The 17968-nt window shown below is 32.1% G+C and overlaps 1 protein-coding gene across 3 annotated transcripts in view; it reads right to left on the minus strand.

Annotated features, from left to right (window-relative positions):
• LOC129951941 (vascular endothelial growth factor receptor 2) overlaps nt 1-17968 on the minus strand; it is a 59218-nt gene that overhangs the window by 26880 nt on the left and 14370 nt on the right. For all 3 annotated transcript variants that reach the window (XM_056064311.1, XM_056064309.1, XM_056064310.1), the window contains 4 exons: nt 3601-3736; nt 3496-3526; nt 1944-2018; nt 1796-1878 (listed from right to left, as the gene is read on the minus strand). In XM_056064311.1, the coding sequence (XP_055920286.1) occupies nt 1796-1878; nt 1944-2018; nt 3496-3526; nt 3601-3654 (243 nt within the window). In that variant the 5' untranslated portion in view covers nt 3655-3736. The remainder of the gene's footprint in view (nt 1-1795; nt 1879-1943; nt 2019-3495; nt 3527-3600; nt 3737-17968) is intronic.

Raw genomic sequence — 17968 nt, forward strand, 5'->3', positions numbered from 1 at the left:
ACGTAGTCCTCGATTTAATTGGATCTCTTTTGATTTGCCACATCTATCTATCATTTGATTGTAAAGTTTTTCCAGTGCTTTAACAAACTTGGATTATACACCTAAGTTGTAAAGTCTATAGAACAGCGTTTTTCTGACAACTGTATCAAATGCAGCTTTCAAGTCAACGAAAAAGGTTAAAGTTTAGCTTTACGATTGAGTTTGCTTCGTATTATACATCCAAGAATAAAAATGTTATCGGCTGTAGAATACCCTTTCCGAAACCCTGACTGATACTCGCTCAGTTTGTTGTTTAAATTTACCCAGTTAATAAGCCTTCTATTTAGTATTGAAGTGTAAATCTTCAAACTTGCATTAGGAAATGATATTCCTCCATAGCTTGCTGGGTCGTTTGGGTCACCTTTTTTTAGTATTGGCCAGATAATAGCCTCATCGAAGCAATCGGGATGCCAGTTTTTGGTTAAATTCGGTGGAAATATATTTGAAGAACTCTGCGGGAATCCCGTACGTGCCAGCTACTTTGCCATCTTGAAGCGACTCTAGTACCCTTTCTACTTTCAAAAATGTTATCTGCGCATCAAGGATATCATCTTCGATATGTGGTTTCGCATAACTCCATACTAGTTGTTCCGAAGAGATATTTAGCAATCCTGAAAAAAGTAATCTTAAGTCCTCCTGAGAAATGCTGGTATTCTTAGTTTTTCCTTCATTTACTTTTTTTTTGTTAGTTTCCAAAACTCCGTATTATCTTTTATTTTTATAGAAAAGTAGGAAATAGTTTATATTCTGCATGCAAAATAATTTAAATGCATTACAATATTCGAAAACCTGATTAAAAAAGCTGAAAATTGAGATTTTGCATAAAATCTAAAGTGCGTATAAAATATGGCCAGGGCAGGGACTGTACATACAAAGTTTTTAAATTTTGTTTTAAAAATAGTTTTGGTTTGCAGTTTTGTAGTTAAATATACGTTTTACATTTGAATTTCGTTAAGAAAATATTGACTCATTCTCGAGGTATCGAATTTTGAATTAAAAAAACTAGAAAGACATTTTTGATCATCAAATATTATTAAGATAATATAAGAGCTTGTGCAGAAATATTAAAATCTTTTCATTAGATCTTGAGAAATCTTAAAACAAAATAACGGTACTATGGGGGGTACCCTTAGAGCAAAAAAAACATATTTTTACTTAAACTTTTTACTTTACTTTTTAGTTAAAAATGTAACCGTTCGTTTTTGGGAAAATTCGAATTTTCGATTTTGACTACCTAATTTGTGTAGAGACTACTGTTATTTTTAGTTTAAAAAAAACTAACGAGGATTAGCTAAAAACCTTAATTTCCAAGTTTAAACTTGTAATAGACAGACATAAGGCCCATGAAGAGAATGGATGGACACACTTTTTTGACTTCCCTACCATCGTTATGTCACTTTTGATTAAAATCTTGAGTTTGAATTTAAGAATGCAATACTTTCTATAATGTCACAAGCAAAAAACCTGAACAAAACGTCAACTAAGTTATTAAAATCGCTATTTTCAGGACTATTAGTCTTTGTTTTTAAATAATTTTGAAGTCTTCCTTATAGGTTTAGAAACATAGGAAATAGATAAAGATTGAAGCAAACATATAATTAAACTTTAAAACCAAACTTTCTTTCTTTCAAACTTTTGAAAGCCATATTAAAATTTTGGGTTTGTTTTTTAATATTAAAACAAAACAATCATAAAGCTAGATTATGTAAGAAAATTGGGTGTCCACATCATTTTTTTGTAAGTAAAAATAATATACCTTTGGAATACTCAATTGACTACATGACGTGTATAAACGCTCGGTTATATTCGTGGGTACAACAAAAACATTGTAGTTCCAATCTGAAAATTGAAATTAAAAAACATGTGTTATTTAATGCTGTTGAATATTTAAACGAATTATTTACCTTCTAAAATTGTGTCGTTCCAACTGATATGCAACTGAATTTCGCCTTCAAATGTCCTGATATTTATAAAAATGTCTAAAAAATGTAAAAAAAAAAGGTTTTAGCTTTATTTAATAAATTAATTTAAGTGTGTCAAATTTAATGTATTTTAAATTGTTTTTTACTGTATAACTGTTTTTAAATTTACAAACTATTCAAGTTCGGATTATTGAAGTAAAACACGCTATAGTTTAATAGGATCATAATATTGTTGCAAAAACGAGTTAGTCCACCATAAAAATAAACAACGCAAACAGATCTTTTTTTTTCTGAACTCATCAGATACTACGTTGCTGCGAAGTGTCAGATGAAGGAGAACTGCCGATTAGTTGAGATAGAAAAAGACACCTGTTTATTGCAAAGAGGACGACTAAATGATTCAAAAAGGAATTTTCGTGGAGACTTTGGAAGGCATAAAAGGCGCGCGTTAAATGAAGCGCGCTCTCTTTTTTCCTGGCAGATCCCTAAGCAGCTAGCACACTTCTGTAACATCAATCCTACAAACCAATATCACAATTTATCAATACAAAAAATATACCTCTCCGGAACCAAAGGATTTGAAATAAAATTTATCTTGAAGCTACAAATTGTTTTATTTATTTTCAAGGGTTCTTTCTTTCCTCGATTCTTAGGTTCTTGGCGGTTTTTCGCTACAATATATTCAAATTGATCAGTGAACTTGAATCTGGCTTAGAACATTTCTATTGGGCACGGCTTAAATTAAAATAATCAGACTTAAGTTTTACAAACCGAATTTTAGGATAGAATGGCACACGAATTCTGAAGAGGTACATATTTTAAAAACTCGTTTAATATGTCGTGTTTTCCAATAAGGACTTGACATGAATCGAGAACGTACGTCCGTCGGTGCTTCAAATGGCTTGATCTTGTTAGGGTTTTAACTAAGATCCCTACTTAAAATACGCCATAGTGTGGTGAAATTAACTGATTAGGATTGTTTGCTGTAGAAGCCTCATATTTTTGACCCATTGTTTTTTCACTGAGATGAGAGATTTTGATATTCTTGATATTCGTTGTCGACTAGAACGAAAATTACGACCGTAAATTAGAGCCTCCGAATTTCTATAGAAAATTTTTGCAGGCGTTGCTTACTCCTTTACCATAATGAGAATGTCTACTGACTACATTGAAAAAACATAGACACATGACCAATGAAACTATGTACTTCAAAATTGAAAATTTGAATGTGTTTTTATTTTGACTAGCAAGCTTTTACTTCCAAGCCTACAGATAAGATAAAACTTTAAATTTTATGAAACATGTCTTGCATAAGTGTTAGAGACATTATTACAGATAGTGCACACTGCGCATTGTATTTAACTCAAACAATAGAGAACTGTGTCACGCTTTGCGACCTTGGACTTTGTTTTTGTAAGACCTGACTAGGTCACATTTTGGAGTTTTAATAAGTGCATCTGAATTAATCGTCTAGTTAAAATAATAAAGCTTTTTTTGTAAAATTGTAAGACTAATGTTTTTAAAAGAAACTTACTATCAATTACACCCAACGAGACTGTTGCTGCCTACAAAAGAAATATAATAATAATTATAAATTAATTTAAAAGTATTTTGTATACCTTAAGTTTATTAAACATACCTCTGTTGATAAAAGTGCGATCCACAAAGCAAAAATACATGAAATCAATGACATTTGTAAAATATTTGTATCCTCATTGTATGGTCTCAGAATTTGATGGCAACATTTTTTCGAACTTTATGAAATTTGTATTATTCTGAAAAAAAAAGAAATACCAATTAAAATTCAATTTCAAAATAAGTCCCTGTAAATTTACGGAATTCATCATATAAAGTATCTGCTTTTTAATCAAGTCATATACATGGGTCGATAAAATTGTGAAAACATTTAATGAAAGTTTAAAAATTATTGATGTTGTAATGCCTGTTCTGTGCTCTGCAGTGTATCATTGTATAAGCGCTAATGATCCGAATTTAACGATTTTCCTGCTAACTGAAATTAAAAATAAATACTTGGACGTTGTGTGGTTCCAACAAAATGTGGTTCAAACAAGCTAAGAATTTTCCTGTCTCGTAATTTTTCGTTTTAGCAAATACGCAAAAATTGTCCAATTTTTAAACACATTAAAAACCAACATTACTCAAGTTATGGCCAATATACCACTCAAAATCTACTGCAAATCATTAAGAGACCGCCAGCCATTTGGATGATATTGTATTCCACACTTAATGCCATAGTCCAACTTTATAATAAATTACAAAATTATTAAACCAGTGTTTGCTTTGTGTAGCCGTACTTTCGAACTCCTGTATAAGTAGATCAATCCACTGTATTTTCTAGAATTCTTTTTTCAAAGGAGATGCCTCCTTTTTCTACGAAGCCTCGTCCCAGGTACAACAGTAAGAGATGAAATCTCTTATCCTATACTTGCTGTACTTTTTGAATCACACGTAATTATTTTCAAAAATGTCGGATTGTTTCCCATTTCCGACGCTCAACTTCAAGTCTAATTATATCAAAATTCCCAAGTTCAAAGATATTTGGCATATAAAGTGGGCCGAACGTAAGCTTTTGGTACTAGTCACGTAGGTTTACCCCCTGGGCCTTAAAATAAGTCATCTATTTTATAATCATATGTTTTATTTTGTTTTTCAAAGAATGTCCCTGATATACGAAAGACTTGTAAGGTTTTGATTTATTTATAAGTGCGCAAATAGTATACCAATTTAAAACAACTGTACCATTTAGGGTAATATAAAATCGCTTACTACGCAGAAAAGACCGAGATGATTGAAGCTTTGGACGAGAATATTTAGCGCGTTATTGCTGACGTACGGCACCAATTACTGCAAAAATGGTCGAAGTAGGGGCCTCACGGCTGAAACTTTGAGCAAGCCTTCTTGCCAGAAAAACATAATACCCTTGTTTTATTGGAAAATCTATCAATAGTAAAGTAGGATTTTACACGAATAACAAAAACAATATCCAATGTATGAATACTACCAATAAAAGTTAAAGTAGAATCTTACAACGGATGGGTTTTTTACATTTATACGAGTCTCGAATGGATCTTATGTGATTTCGTTCTCATATCTTGGTATGATTGATACTGCATTCGTATTTCAAAAGCTGTGTTCGTTGAGTAGTTGTGCATTTGGAATCATGTGTTTTCCGTTGGCGAAAGAAAATCAATCTGCTACTGTTGATATTATTTAGTTTTGTTAATGAAAATGGACTAACTGGGCTTATTTTGCAAGAATAGAAAAGATAATTAAGTTTTGCTATGTGTTTTACCAAAGGTTTATCTCAATTTAGATTAAATAAATCGTTTTGGTGTTTCCACCGCACAAGAAGATTTAAAAATGATTAAGTTTTACAGCACTTTCTAAAATGCAAATGGTGTTTCGATTTTTCTTATGAAGTGCAAGTGAGATAGTTGGATTCATGTTAAACAATGAAAAACTGAATAATTTAGCACCATATAAGAATATGCTGCTTACTCCTTGTGCAATTTTTTTTTTTAATTTGATAAAAACAAAACTATACTTTGTACACAAACATGCAAAATAAACAGACCAAATGAATTATCTGTAAAAAAAATCCTCCACACAGGTTTTTCTGCACAAATTTTGAATCGACTCCGATCCCCGACCGGAATCGAGTCGAATCAACCTCACTTCAACTCGATTCAGTTAATTAAAGATTTGAGACAAGCTTCAAGCTCGCTTCAATACCACATGTTAATGTAGTAGGCTACGAATAAACCCCCTTCTTAACGTTTTTTATTTAATGCCAAAGCTGCAATTGTTAACTATTTTTTTAGAATCTCAATTTCCAAATATTTTCTTACCATTTCTTCTTGAAAATTGTCAATTTTATTAGTTTTGGTTAGTTTTCAGTTGTAACAATTTTTAAATACTTAAATCTGGCTACTGCCGATATGTTTCTTTGAGAATTTTCTACTTTTTATATATAGAATGCCAAAAAACACGGGTAATGACAAACCCTTACCTGTATAACAAAGCTTAATTTATTAACGATGATATTAAATTATATGCGTTCTATTTCGTCGTTAAAACACACTTTTTACTTCTATTTAAATTTAAATTAAACATATACATTTTAAATATAAACGTTGGTTAATTTTATATGCAACTGAAATAGATTAATTTACCTTACAAAACGTAGTTTCATTGAGAGTTTTTTTTCCGGCCCAGTGATTTTCCTTAGCGGCCCTGGAAAAACATTCGAATAAAACACATACAGATAACAACCAGCAATGTGGACTTCTTTTTATATTATTTTGATCAGTCATAGGTAAACGTATTGATTAATGACACTTAATGTGGGGATATAGGGATGGCAGTAAATGTTTTACACCATACACTTCACTGTTGTTATCTTAAAAATGTTAACCATTTTTACAAGCTTATTAGATAAATTTAATAATATGTACATATTTATGTTTACACTTTTTTGCTTAACATTTTTTGCGCTTAGGGAGAAGTTAGTTTTAGTTAAACATTTATTTTTAATTTAAAACAACTAATTGTAATTATTTTTGCTATTTTATCGAATAACAGTTTAAATTTAACTCATTTACTGGAAATAAAATTGCACATTTCCAATGGGTTTTGATGGCCCTGATTCTAATCCGACTTCAAAATGAATGTAGCACGTAACCTTTTTTAGACATTACTTCTTTAAAATACCAAAACAATACTTAAAGCTTTTTGAGGCTATCTTAAATCATAAAGTAGCTTTGTTTAACAAAGTCTGTGATGGTTTTCCAAATCTATAATCCCATAATATTCGAAAAATCTTTCGTCGTTAGATTTCACCTGTTTTACAAAAAATCTGAAAGAATGAGAATTTAAAAGAACTAAGTAAGATACTAAAATAATTTAAATTGTAGCTAGAAGAGAAAGATTTGTAGTCTGCAAAATCTTTATACAATTTCTTGTTTTGAAATATTTTAAATTAAGCTTAAACCGTATTTAGTATTTTTAATGCGGCATATTTTAAAACCTGATGTGATAGAGAAATGTAAAGGCGAGATTAGAATTTGGGACATCCTAACCCTACACAAAAGTATTGTTTTGTTCGTATAAAAAAATAAAAGTAACTTTGTCGACCAGTGTTACACAGAATTTTTTCAATTAAAGCTAACATTTTTATGATACAACATGCCGAGCATTTTAAAGAGAAATCAATGTATGTTTATTTCATTGCAAGGTATGGCAACAACAATAGAAAACAGTATAAGTCAAGTGACCGCAACGGCTACGGTTGCAGCACCATATCCTTTTCATGAAATTTACTTATTGTCCTGAATAACTTCATGAATTTCATGTTTAAACTTTAAAAATATGTTCCACTTAGTCTCAGCCATAAAAGTCTTGAATGTAAAATTACAAGATCTCGGTATCCAATTGTGACAACCTTTCCAAGAAATAGGAAAAGCCAAGAATTTTGTCTTGCGATTATTTCGTTGGTTGTTTGGCACGTAGCGACATCTTGTTATTCTTAAAATTAGACGGCTATGTCAATAACTTCCATTTTTGGTCACACAAATTATTAATATAAGAGCTTTTTTATGAAAACCATGAACTTGCCTCATTTATATTAAGTGGGTGTTTTTGGTATTCCATATATACTACAGTGAGAAATTGCCAACAAAACGATCCGCAGTAGCTAGATTTTTGTATTTAAAAATTGGTACAACTGAAAAAATATATGTCAGAATAATAATAATAAAAACACACAAATATCTAGATGAAAGTTTTGTAAAAATGAAATGTGAAAATTAACTTAGCAAAAAAAACTAACTAAAACTAATAAAATGGACAATTTTCAAGAAGAAATGTTAAGAAAACATCTGGAAATTAAGATTAAGCGAGCCTAAAGCTCGCGTCAATTTTGTATATACCTGAATCGAGTTGAAATGAGCTTGGTCCGACTCGATTCCGATCGGAAATTCATAAAAAACATCGAAACACCATTTACATTTTAGAAAGTGCTGTCAAATTTAATCATTTTTAAATCTTCTTGTACGGTAAAAAAAACCATGAAGATATATTTAATCTAAACTGAGATAATCCTCTAGTGGAAACAAAGAAAAACATACATATCTTTTCTATTGTTTTCTCTTGTAAAATAAGCCCAGTTAGTCCACTTTCACTAACAAAACCAAATAATATCAACAGTAATAGATTGATTTGTTTCCCCAATGGAAAACACACATGATTCCAAGTGCACAACTAGTCAACGAACACAGCCATCGAGATACGAATGCAATATCAACCGTACCAACATTTAAGAACTAAATCACATAAGATACATCCGAGACTCGTTTAAATGTCAAAAACCCATCCATAGTACGATTCTACTCTAACTTGTATGGGTGTTATTCATACTATGGATATAGTTCTTGTTATTCGTGTAAAATCTTACTATACTTTGGATAGATTTGCCAACAAAACACGGGTATACTAGGTAATACCAAACTAAAATCACCAGTACAAAAACCGCAACAAACAGTGACACGTTGAGTATAGATAAGATCTTCAACTTTTGTTAAAGTTTTTGAGTTCAAATGCAATAATTCTTTACTTGCCAGACGCATTTTAAGCTTTTTACAGTCTCAATTTTTCAGCATAAAACCATAATAAATGTTTTCCTATAACCGTAAAATATCAGAAAATTTCCCCTGATTAGAATAATGTATGTCCAAGACGTTTTGATTGCAGTCTTCTGCTTGCAAGATGCATTTCAATAATTTAGACTTTAAAGACCAAAGTCTTTATGCAAAATATTGTTTTTCGAATCCCCAATTCTTAAGAACAACGAGAAGTCCATAAAACTGGATTTCTGTCAACCCTACGGGCTACAGCTGCAATATTCTCTATTGGTCTTGAACAAGAATATTTGGATTCACGCTCAAATTTTTCAACAATTTTCACTATTGCCGAGCAAGAAAATACTTCAGGACAACGAATTTTAAAGCATGGATTCAAAAGTGATAGCTGTCCAAATATTTTAATAAAACTATACCACTTATATGCATTTATTTTCTGTCATATAATTTAGATCTATTCAAATATTATTTCAAAACTTTAAATATTACATTTTACATTTACCAACTTGAAACTTCAACTTCATAAACTTCAAGTAATTTTATACCTTATTACTTTTTCACTGCTGACTTGTCTAAGTCTAGTTTTGGGAGTTTACTTGCGATTACGACCAAATAGAATATTTCTGCAAAATAACTCTTTTCTCCCATTTTTTTTAATTTTTATTTTGCAGTGTTCAAAATAATAGGGAATTTAAACTAACTGGGTGAATTGGTCGTACACTACTGGTCAAAAGTTTGAGACCACCTCTGAAATTTTAGAAATATCAAGTTTTAACCCCTAAACTAAAGTTTTAGGAAAAAAATTAATACGTGAAAAAAGTGAAGAGCATGTCTAGTTGTAAATAATAGAAAAATATAAACTAGTTTTGTACTGAACATAAATTTATTTATTTAAAAAACCAATAAAAGCTCTAAATTGAGTTTTCATCAAAACCCCCTTCTTTAAATTCAATAATTTGTTTTACAATTCTGGGCAATCTTCTTGTGGAATATTATTCTAGCGATATTGTAGAGATTCCGATGTTATGTGGTGATTCCGGACATTTCTGTCAAGCTCTTCCCATACTGAACCGCGTCCATGCCTTACAGTTGGGACCAAATATCTCAAACTTGGACTCATCGCTCGATAAGACTCTGTTGAAGTCCTCATCTGTCCAATCCTTATGGGTTTTGGCCCATTCCAACCGTTTGATATGCAGATCTTCGGTTTTCGTCGTGACTCTAGGCTGTCCTGACCTCGGGTTATCCTTACTCTATCCGCCGGTACTAGAGTAACGCTGTATGGTCCTGTGAACTGCTCCTTTGGATATCTCAATCCCAATCATAAAAAAATTACAAATTGGCCTCAAACTGTTGACCGATAGTGTATATAATTAAGCAGCAGTTAGTTTTGAAATAAAAAAAAGTTTTGTATTGAGATCGGAGCACTGAGAGCAGCCCTTGGTCAAAGTTCGTGAAACGAAACACTCACTAATTAATTTTGAAGAGTGCCTGGGTCGTTATTTTGCTGAAAATGGCATCTAAGTGACATATTGTCCTCAGCACAGCAATACCTCTTTCGAAATATCACGATGTGTTTCCTTTTTCATGATATTATGAATTTACAAGATCGGACTAACACCAAAACCGAGAAAAGCAACCCTATGGTTTATGGAGCTATCGTTTCAGTGTTTAACCGTTTTTTATAAATACAAGTGAAATTAATTTTTTTGACAAAAACGCCTAAAAAACGAAAAAATCTTCCTAGACAATGCAAAATACATGAATTTTGCATTGAAGGCCCGTCTAAGTTATTTCATTTTTTGAAGAAAATACTTGAAACACTGAAGGTATCGAAACTGTCGTTGAACATAGCAGATACACAACTTAATTAATTTCTTGTAGCTTCTTATCAAGAACAAATAAAGTTTGTTTAAGTTGGATGGTGTCATAAGTTTGTCATGTAGCAAGCTAAAAAAAACATTATTGTTTGATTTTTGTTATATGTATGTACTCGTATGTGTATGTATGTATGTGGGAGAAACCATTATATATACGTAATTCTTTATTTTTCCTTTTCACACAAAACTATAAATAATGAAACTTGGGGTGAAACGTTGTTTACTTTAGAGAAATAGGTCAATATGTTTAAGCCAAAAAGGGTTGTTTCAATTATTATAATCAATGTCTCCCTTTAGACATTATCTAAAGCTAATGCCAAAAATGCTTTTAATAATAAATTTTCTTAATGGATTTTCTCAATAACAATAAGTAAATATGTTTACAAAATATTAAAAAAAAACAACAACAGTCATGAGAATTTCTAGGAAATTAATCATTTAGCGGGTGATATTGGTATAGTCGTCCGACCATCAAATGCGGGTATAAAACTTTATTTTTTTCTTGTTATGAAGGTATGACGTATTTTCAATTTATTCTATAGCAATAGTTTATTCTAAATTTTCCTTAAACTTATCCTGGAATTCCACATATAAAATAGTTTTTCAAATTGTTATACTCGTAAATTATAAAATTCTACAGAACTTGTTTATACCTTTACGAAAATTCTTATCATTTGACTGATTTCATTTTAAAAAACTACATATCGTCGGTATGCTGGAAAAGCGCTCAAGTCCACTGTTTTGTTATTTGGACTTAATGATACAAAAATGTCCCAAAATTCATAGTCTAGTTTTAAAGTTATTGGTTATTGTATAAAAACAATTCATTCATTCATTATGGAATGTTGTCAATGCAAAAAGGTCGAGCTTTTAATTTTGCTTAAAAAAATGAATTATTCTAGGCAAAGTTCTGTTCTACTACAGATTGGATAAAAAAATATAAGCTGGAGAAAAGCATACGAAACTCAAGGCATGCAGATGTTATACTGGGTTTTTCAACAGGGACACTAGAAACGTAGAGCGATAGAGATAGTAAACGACGCCATATATCTTGACATTTTTCCCCCGTAAGGTTTGCCATTTTATGATGGAAAGATAAACGATCTAACAACGAGTAGAAATTATTTAAATTTACTATCAAAATTCTCAGTCAGTGGCCTCAACGTTAAGAACGCACATCCAATTTATATGTTCGTCATAATCGTCCTAGCAGATCAACAATTGAGCGTCTAATGGAAACATTTGAATCCACAGGCACAATACAAAATTTTTCTGTACCAGTGATGTGCTTTAAGTGTCGAGAATATTGCTGCCGCTGAAGCTACAGTTGCAGAAAACTCTATGTTACGTCATTGTGGCTAATTTTACCAAAATATATTATTCTACTTCCATACAAGATTAAATTGACGCAAGAACTGAAGCCGTTCGACCACAAGAAGCGTCGTATTGTAATGTGGATACACTCTTTATCTTTTACTTTAATACCTCTTACTCTAATATCGTCTTATAGAAGATTGTGTACGTAGCAACCGTTTTATTTGTAGCAGTAAACACTTGTGTAAAGCATTTAGAATAAGGGGTTACATCTATTCATTAAGAGGAGAGCTCGCTTCGTTAAGCATCGAGAACATTCAGCGCCTACAAGAACCTAGTAGTTTCTCTAACCGATTTGAGGTATATAAATAGGCACTCGGAAGCGAAGCGGTTCATTATTGATTGTGAACTGCGTTAACGCAAAGACTGTGTTTAAAAGTAATATTTGAAAGTGTTCAATTAATAAGTTTAGAGCGATTTAATGAAAATAAGTTTCTGTTTTACCGGTGGCGTCATTGAGCCGTACTTCTTCCGTGATGATTAAAACCGGCGCGTTAATGACAACCGAATATTTTTGGCCCCAATTGGATGATATAGACTTGGAGGACATTTAGAACCAAACAGGACGGCGCCACAAGCGACACAGCGGTTGTTACAGTCAATTTATTGGAAACCAAGTTTTTGGAACGTGTTATCTTACGAAATGGTCCAGTCGCTTGGCTGCCTCGGTCTTGTGATTTGAGTTGTGCCATTAGACTATTTTCTATGGGGCTACGTCAAGTCTATGGTCCATGTCAACAAGCCAGCGAGGATTGAAGAACATCGTACGAATATCGAACGTAAAATTGTAGCAATATGAAAACCGTCGACATTGGATTCAGCGTCTGTACTTCTGCAAGCGTGCGCGTTGTGGCCATGCCACATTCATTGATATTCAAAACCGTTTTTGTTTATTTAAAAAAAAAATTATAGCACTCTTATTGAAAAACCCAATAAACGGTAAGATTTCCAAGGAATTAAATTGTGCAAGGACTTTAGGAAGTTGTCATATTAACGCCGAATTTCGAAAATTATTACTCCAAAGTTCGGGTCTGTGGTGTTTTTTTTTTTGTGATACTCAAAGCAGTTAAAACGGCATTTAAATACAAAGGTTCAACTGGAATTTTTTCTAAGAAAGACGAAAATGGGCAGATTCAAAGCTGCAAATAAAACTTCGGATAAAAATATAACACGGAGTAAGGACCACTGTAGAGTCTCACTACCGCCGAAAGACTTTAAAGAGGATGGTTTTAGATTCCAATATGAGTATATTAATAATGTATTTCTTATTCCGTGACAATTGCAGGGTAATCCATTTACTGTTTTAAAAGATAATGTAAATAATCTACAACACACATAAAATATTTTTTTTCCATGATATTTCTTGTTGTTTTTATTTGAATATTGACATTATGTGTGAAATACTACATCATTTACTACCACGCAAAGTTTTGCAAACATCAAACATAACTTGAGGAATGTTGGTGTTTAAGTGCTCAAGAGTCGTCCCATCGTTTTTTTCATTTCGAAGAAGTAAGGTCCAATCCAAACACCTCCGGAACAAAGAGCTCACCTAAAAGTGACCTTTTGTTTATGTAATGGCTTCTCTTCAATAACTTGACGGTTCTCAAAACACCAAACACAACGATTTTGTTTATTAATATACCCACCCTATACTCTTGAAAACGCAAAATATTTATATAAGCCATTATTTCTAATTGTAATTCAAATGTACCGAAATGATAAAAACTATGAAAAAGTGAATTGGTTGAAGGTAAAATCTTTAAGGTACCAAAAGATTAAATCGAGTGTGATCGAGTACAAGGTCAATCACAATGGAACTTATAAGAAATTACGGGTCTTTGGTAAAGGTAGGCACATGAATCTGAAAGAAGTTAAAAGCAGCCTTCCCATTAGAAAAGAAAACAGATTAACTTCATCTGTGCAAGTCAGGAGCCATCCCGGATGAGTTTTATCACTGGTATATAAGCTTGAAATGGTACTTAATTCATTTAAAACTGCAGTTTGCAAATTAATTGCTTATTCTGCAAGCAACATCATGGTTGATAGTACCACTTGGTCTGATGATTTAGCTAAGCCCAAAATTCCTACTACTTTCTCTTCTACAAGTGAAGATATTCTCGGCAATCAGGTTCTGGTGTTAATATTGTAGAAAGCGTACCTGACAAACAAAAGAAAAAGTCTAAAAAAAGAAGCCAAGAGGACTCTGTGCTTGCTAGAAATTCTACCCCTCCCTCAAAATGAACTAATGTTAACATAACCCCAATACTTTCAGATCCCACTGGAACTCCTCATATAACTCCAATTCTTAACTTAAACTCAGCTTTTATTAGCGACTCCGTTACTAGAACAGTAATAAACAATTCCATCAATATCAAAGCTGTGTTGAAATAGAAAATAATTTGTATATATTAGATAGACCCACTAACAACGCCAGAAGATATAACTTCTCACTTAGTTTCTACCAAGAGCATACCTTGTAGCTCATCCATTAGGTGTACTTAGATCAATAAACCAAATAGCTTTGTTTCTTCTTTGAAATTAGTAACGAATCGCACGTTCTTCGCCCGCAGAGACTTTAGTCAAAGAATTTACACAAAGTCAAAAACGAGGTGTTTCTTTGAAAACGAAGCCAAAAAACTCAACAGGGTTGCCCTCTTCTACCAAAACATAAGGGGACTTCGTAGTAAGATTGCTGACATTTTTCTCAACTCCCAATCATTTCCACATGACGTATTAGTTTTGACAGAATAAATAAATAAATATAAATTGGGTTGAGCAACAGTCCGTTGTGAACCAGGGCCTAGTGACTTACAACTCGCAACCATTCCTGTGTGGGAGTACTGTTGTCAGGAATGGAAGGGACCCACAATTTTAGGCCGAATCCGAACGGCTAATTTGAGAAAGCACTTTTTCATGACAAGAGTTACTTTTAAAGAAATTGTCAATTCCTCGCAAGAGGCAGTACCCACGAAAATTATTTTTTTTTAAATTAAGGTGGCACAGGCACCACATATTGACTGGATTCCATCGGAAGACGAATCTTGCCTTAAAGCCTTTCCTTCTTCTTCACAATAGGAACTATCTTTTCTTGATAAAATCCTTACTGATTTACAGCAAACAAGCTGTATTAAAAACTCAAAAAACCGAATTCTCGTTTTAGTATTTTCTTCTGACGCTATTAATACTCTTGTTCTAGAATCTAGATCAAGAATTACTAATATATATAAATATCACCCCCCCCCCCCCTTATACATTTTTCTTGATTTAAGTAATCACCTTACTGGAACACAGTAATTCTTTTGATTGCTTATATAATTTTGATTTCAGAAGATCTAATTTCCAATTGTTGTCTGAAGATTTAACCATTTCTGGAATTACTGATACTTTAGCATTTTCTAATATTAACGAAGCAGTTTCGATTTTTTATAATATCCTTAATAATTGTTTAGAAAAAAATCGAACCTTTGCTCCCGACCGATTTTTTAATTAATAGTCATCACATCATCTACCATTGAACCAATTGTCACATTACTTCAGACCTTAGAAACAACAAAAAACTTTGTTTCTTTTTTTTAGTATTGCGACAGAATCGTAGAAGATAGGTTTAGTGGTCAATGAGGACAAGACCAAGTATATGCTGTCATCAAAAAAGGACAAAGAGCACCGACGTCTTCGACAAAACGTCACCATGGACAGCTATACCTTTGAGATAGTTGAGGACTTTGAGACAACGACACAAGCGCTGGAATCAAACGAAGAATAACTCTTGTTAATCGCTTATTCCTTGGAATAAGACGGCAATTGAGTAGTAAAGTCCTCTCTCTAGCATCTAAAATTACCATCTATAAGACACTGGTTCTCATTTATGGCGCTGAGGCCTGGATCCTTTCAAAGAAAGACGATAGTGTCTAAGGATGAAAAATTCTTCGGGTGGTTTTTGGTCCCGGCTGCATAGATGGAGAGTTCAGGAGAAGATACAAGGACAAACTGTACGGGTTGCACGGCTACACTGACCTGGTAAAAGAATAAAAATACAACGAGGTATGTAGAGCGAATGGACATCAACTTATCGACGCTTCAGCCTGGAAAAAAAACGCATGTTGGTTGAGACCCAGCTCCCCCCAGACAGTAGCGCCACCTTAATTAATTAAGTAAGATAGTCAGCATATATTTACTTAATTATTTGTTTGTATTATTTTTCTGATAACCTTCTTATCAAAAGTAAAACTATTTAACCAAATAAATTAATCATATTAAGTACAGAAATATAAATACATTTCATGCACAAATTTTCATAAATCTTCTAACTTTATGAAAAAATTAGCCACATTTATTTTTACCATATGTATGTATTTTTTTAGTACTACGCTTGATGTGATGGTTAGTCCGTTCGACGGTCATGTAAAGTTTTTTCAAGGGTACTGCCGCTTGCGAGGAATTGACAAATCATCCAAGACTAATTCTTGTGATGAAAGCCCTTCGGATTTAGCATACAAAACTGTAGGTCCCTTCCAGCCCTGTAATAACTCGCACACAGCAATGGTCGAAAATTGAAAGTCAACTGGACTGTTGTGCCAACTAATTTTATTTATGTATGTCTTTAAAAAGCCTACATACATTAGTATGATATGCGAATTAAATTAATTTTGTGTCTAGTCTGTTTAGTATCATGAAACATCAACATAAAAGGCCAATAAAAACAGTTGCAATTAACCATGGCCTTCATTTATTGAGCAAATATTAAATACCTTTCGGTTAAGGGTATTAAAATATTTGTGTTTGTATCTGTTTCATTTACGACACCTAAAACATTGGAAGGACTTCGCAGAATTGTAATAAAATATGCTAGACGTGCTTAAATAACACAAAGTCGTTACTTTAAGTTAAACATAGTTTCATAATGTTTCCAATCACTAAGCTCATCCGAAAGATAGACTCACATATTTATTTATAACTTTGACTTACTGACACATGACACATGTCTACGTTTTTTTAGCTCTAATAAAAGTCCTAAAATTAATTCCATACATTTGTTTGGACTTATTTTTATTTATAAAACTATTAATTTCTCTGAGTAAACTATAGAGTAGGAATACAGACAGACAGAACATTATTTTATAGTGCCTAGGCTTAATCATTCCTTTTTATTAATCGGTAGGTTTTATTTTATTTTATTTCATTTAATTTTATTTTACCTTTTTATTTGCAGTTTCTTAATACTTAAAGGTGAAATATCTTCCAAAATAGCATAATATACTTTTTGAAAGAAGTGTATTTTAATAACGATAATAATAACTGGTTAGGATATGCCAAACCAACCTTATACAAACGTTTTCCAGTTAGAGGTTTCAAGCAACGAAAGAATGACAATTTTCAAAAAAAAAGTTTCATTTAAACATATATTTTTTTAAAAGGTGGCCACCGAAATATATAATTTTTTGGTACTTTCAAAACCTTATAGATTTAATTTGGACTTAGACCAAAAATGTGCAAATTGCAAAGTCAATATGAGTATAGAGAATTTGTTAAATTTATTGATAATGTAGAAAGTATAACTGCAGATACTCTTTGCGGCTAGAAAAAGTTGGTAGCTTTATCAAGGGAATCCTCTGAGTGTATAGTGGTAATAAAATTCTATCCTGCCAGGGGAAAAACGAAGACAATTCTTAAAAATCCACATTAAATACTTTCTATTCTATTAATATGAACGGAATTTTAATAACATATGATCACAGAACTCTCGGAAAAATCTTTTGACGAAACAAAGATAGTCATATTTAACACATTGTTTTACATTTGTTAATATTCAAAATCAAACGATTTTTAATCCACCATTATTAACTTAATAAATAAAGATCTTTTAGTATCTCTTTTGTATCCTTAATGAAGTTAGTAATTCGAACAAAATTAACATCATCTGTATAGGCTTTGAGGCGATCCATTGACTTAACAACATTTTTTATTAATTCTAATTGTATATGCAATGGTGGTAGAAGGACATTATTTGGCTGAATAAGCGGTAAATACTTTACGATTAATTGTCCAGGAACTAACTATGCATGGGCTAGAGGTACAGGCGGAAGCATATTTCCAT

The sequence above is a fragment of the Eupeodes corollae genome, chromosome 3 (assembly GCF_945859685.1).
Source record: "Eupeodes corollae chromosome 3, idEupCoro1.1, whole genome shotgun sequence".
NCBI classification, from domain to species: Eukaryota; Metazoa; Arthropoda; class Insecta; order Diptera; family Syrphidae; genus Eupeodes; species Eupeodes corollae.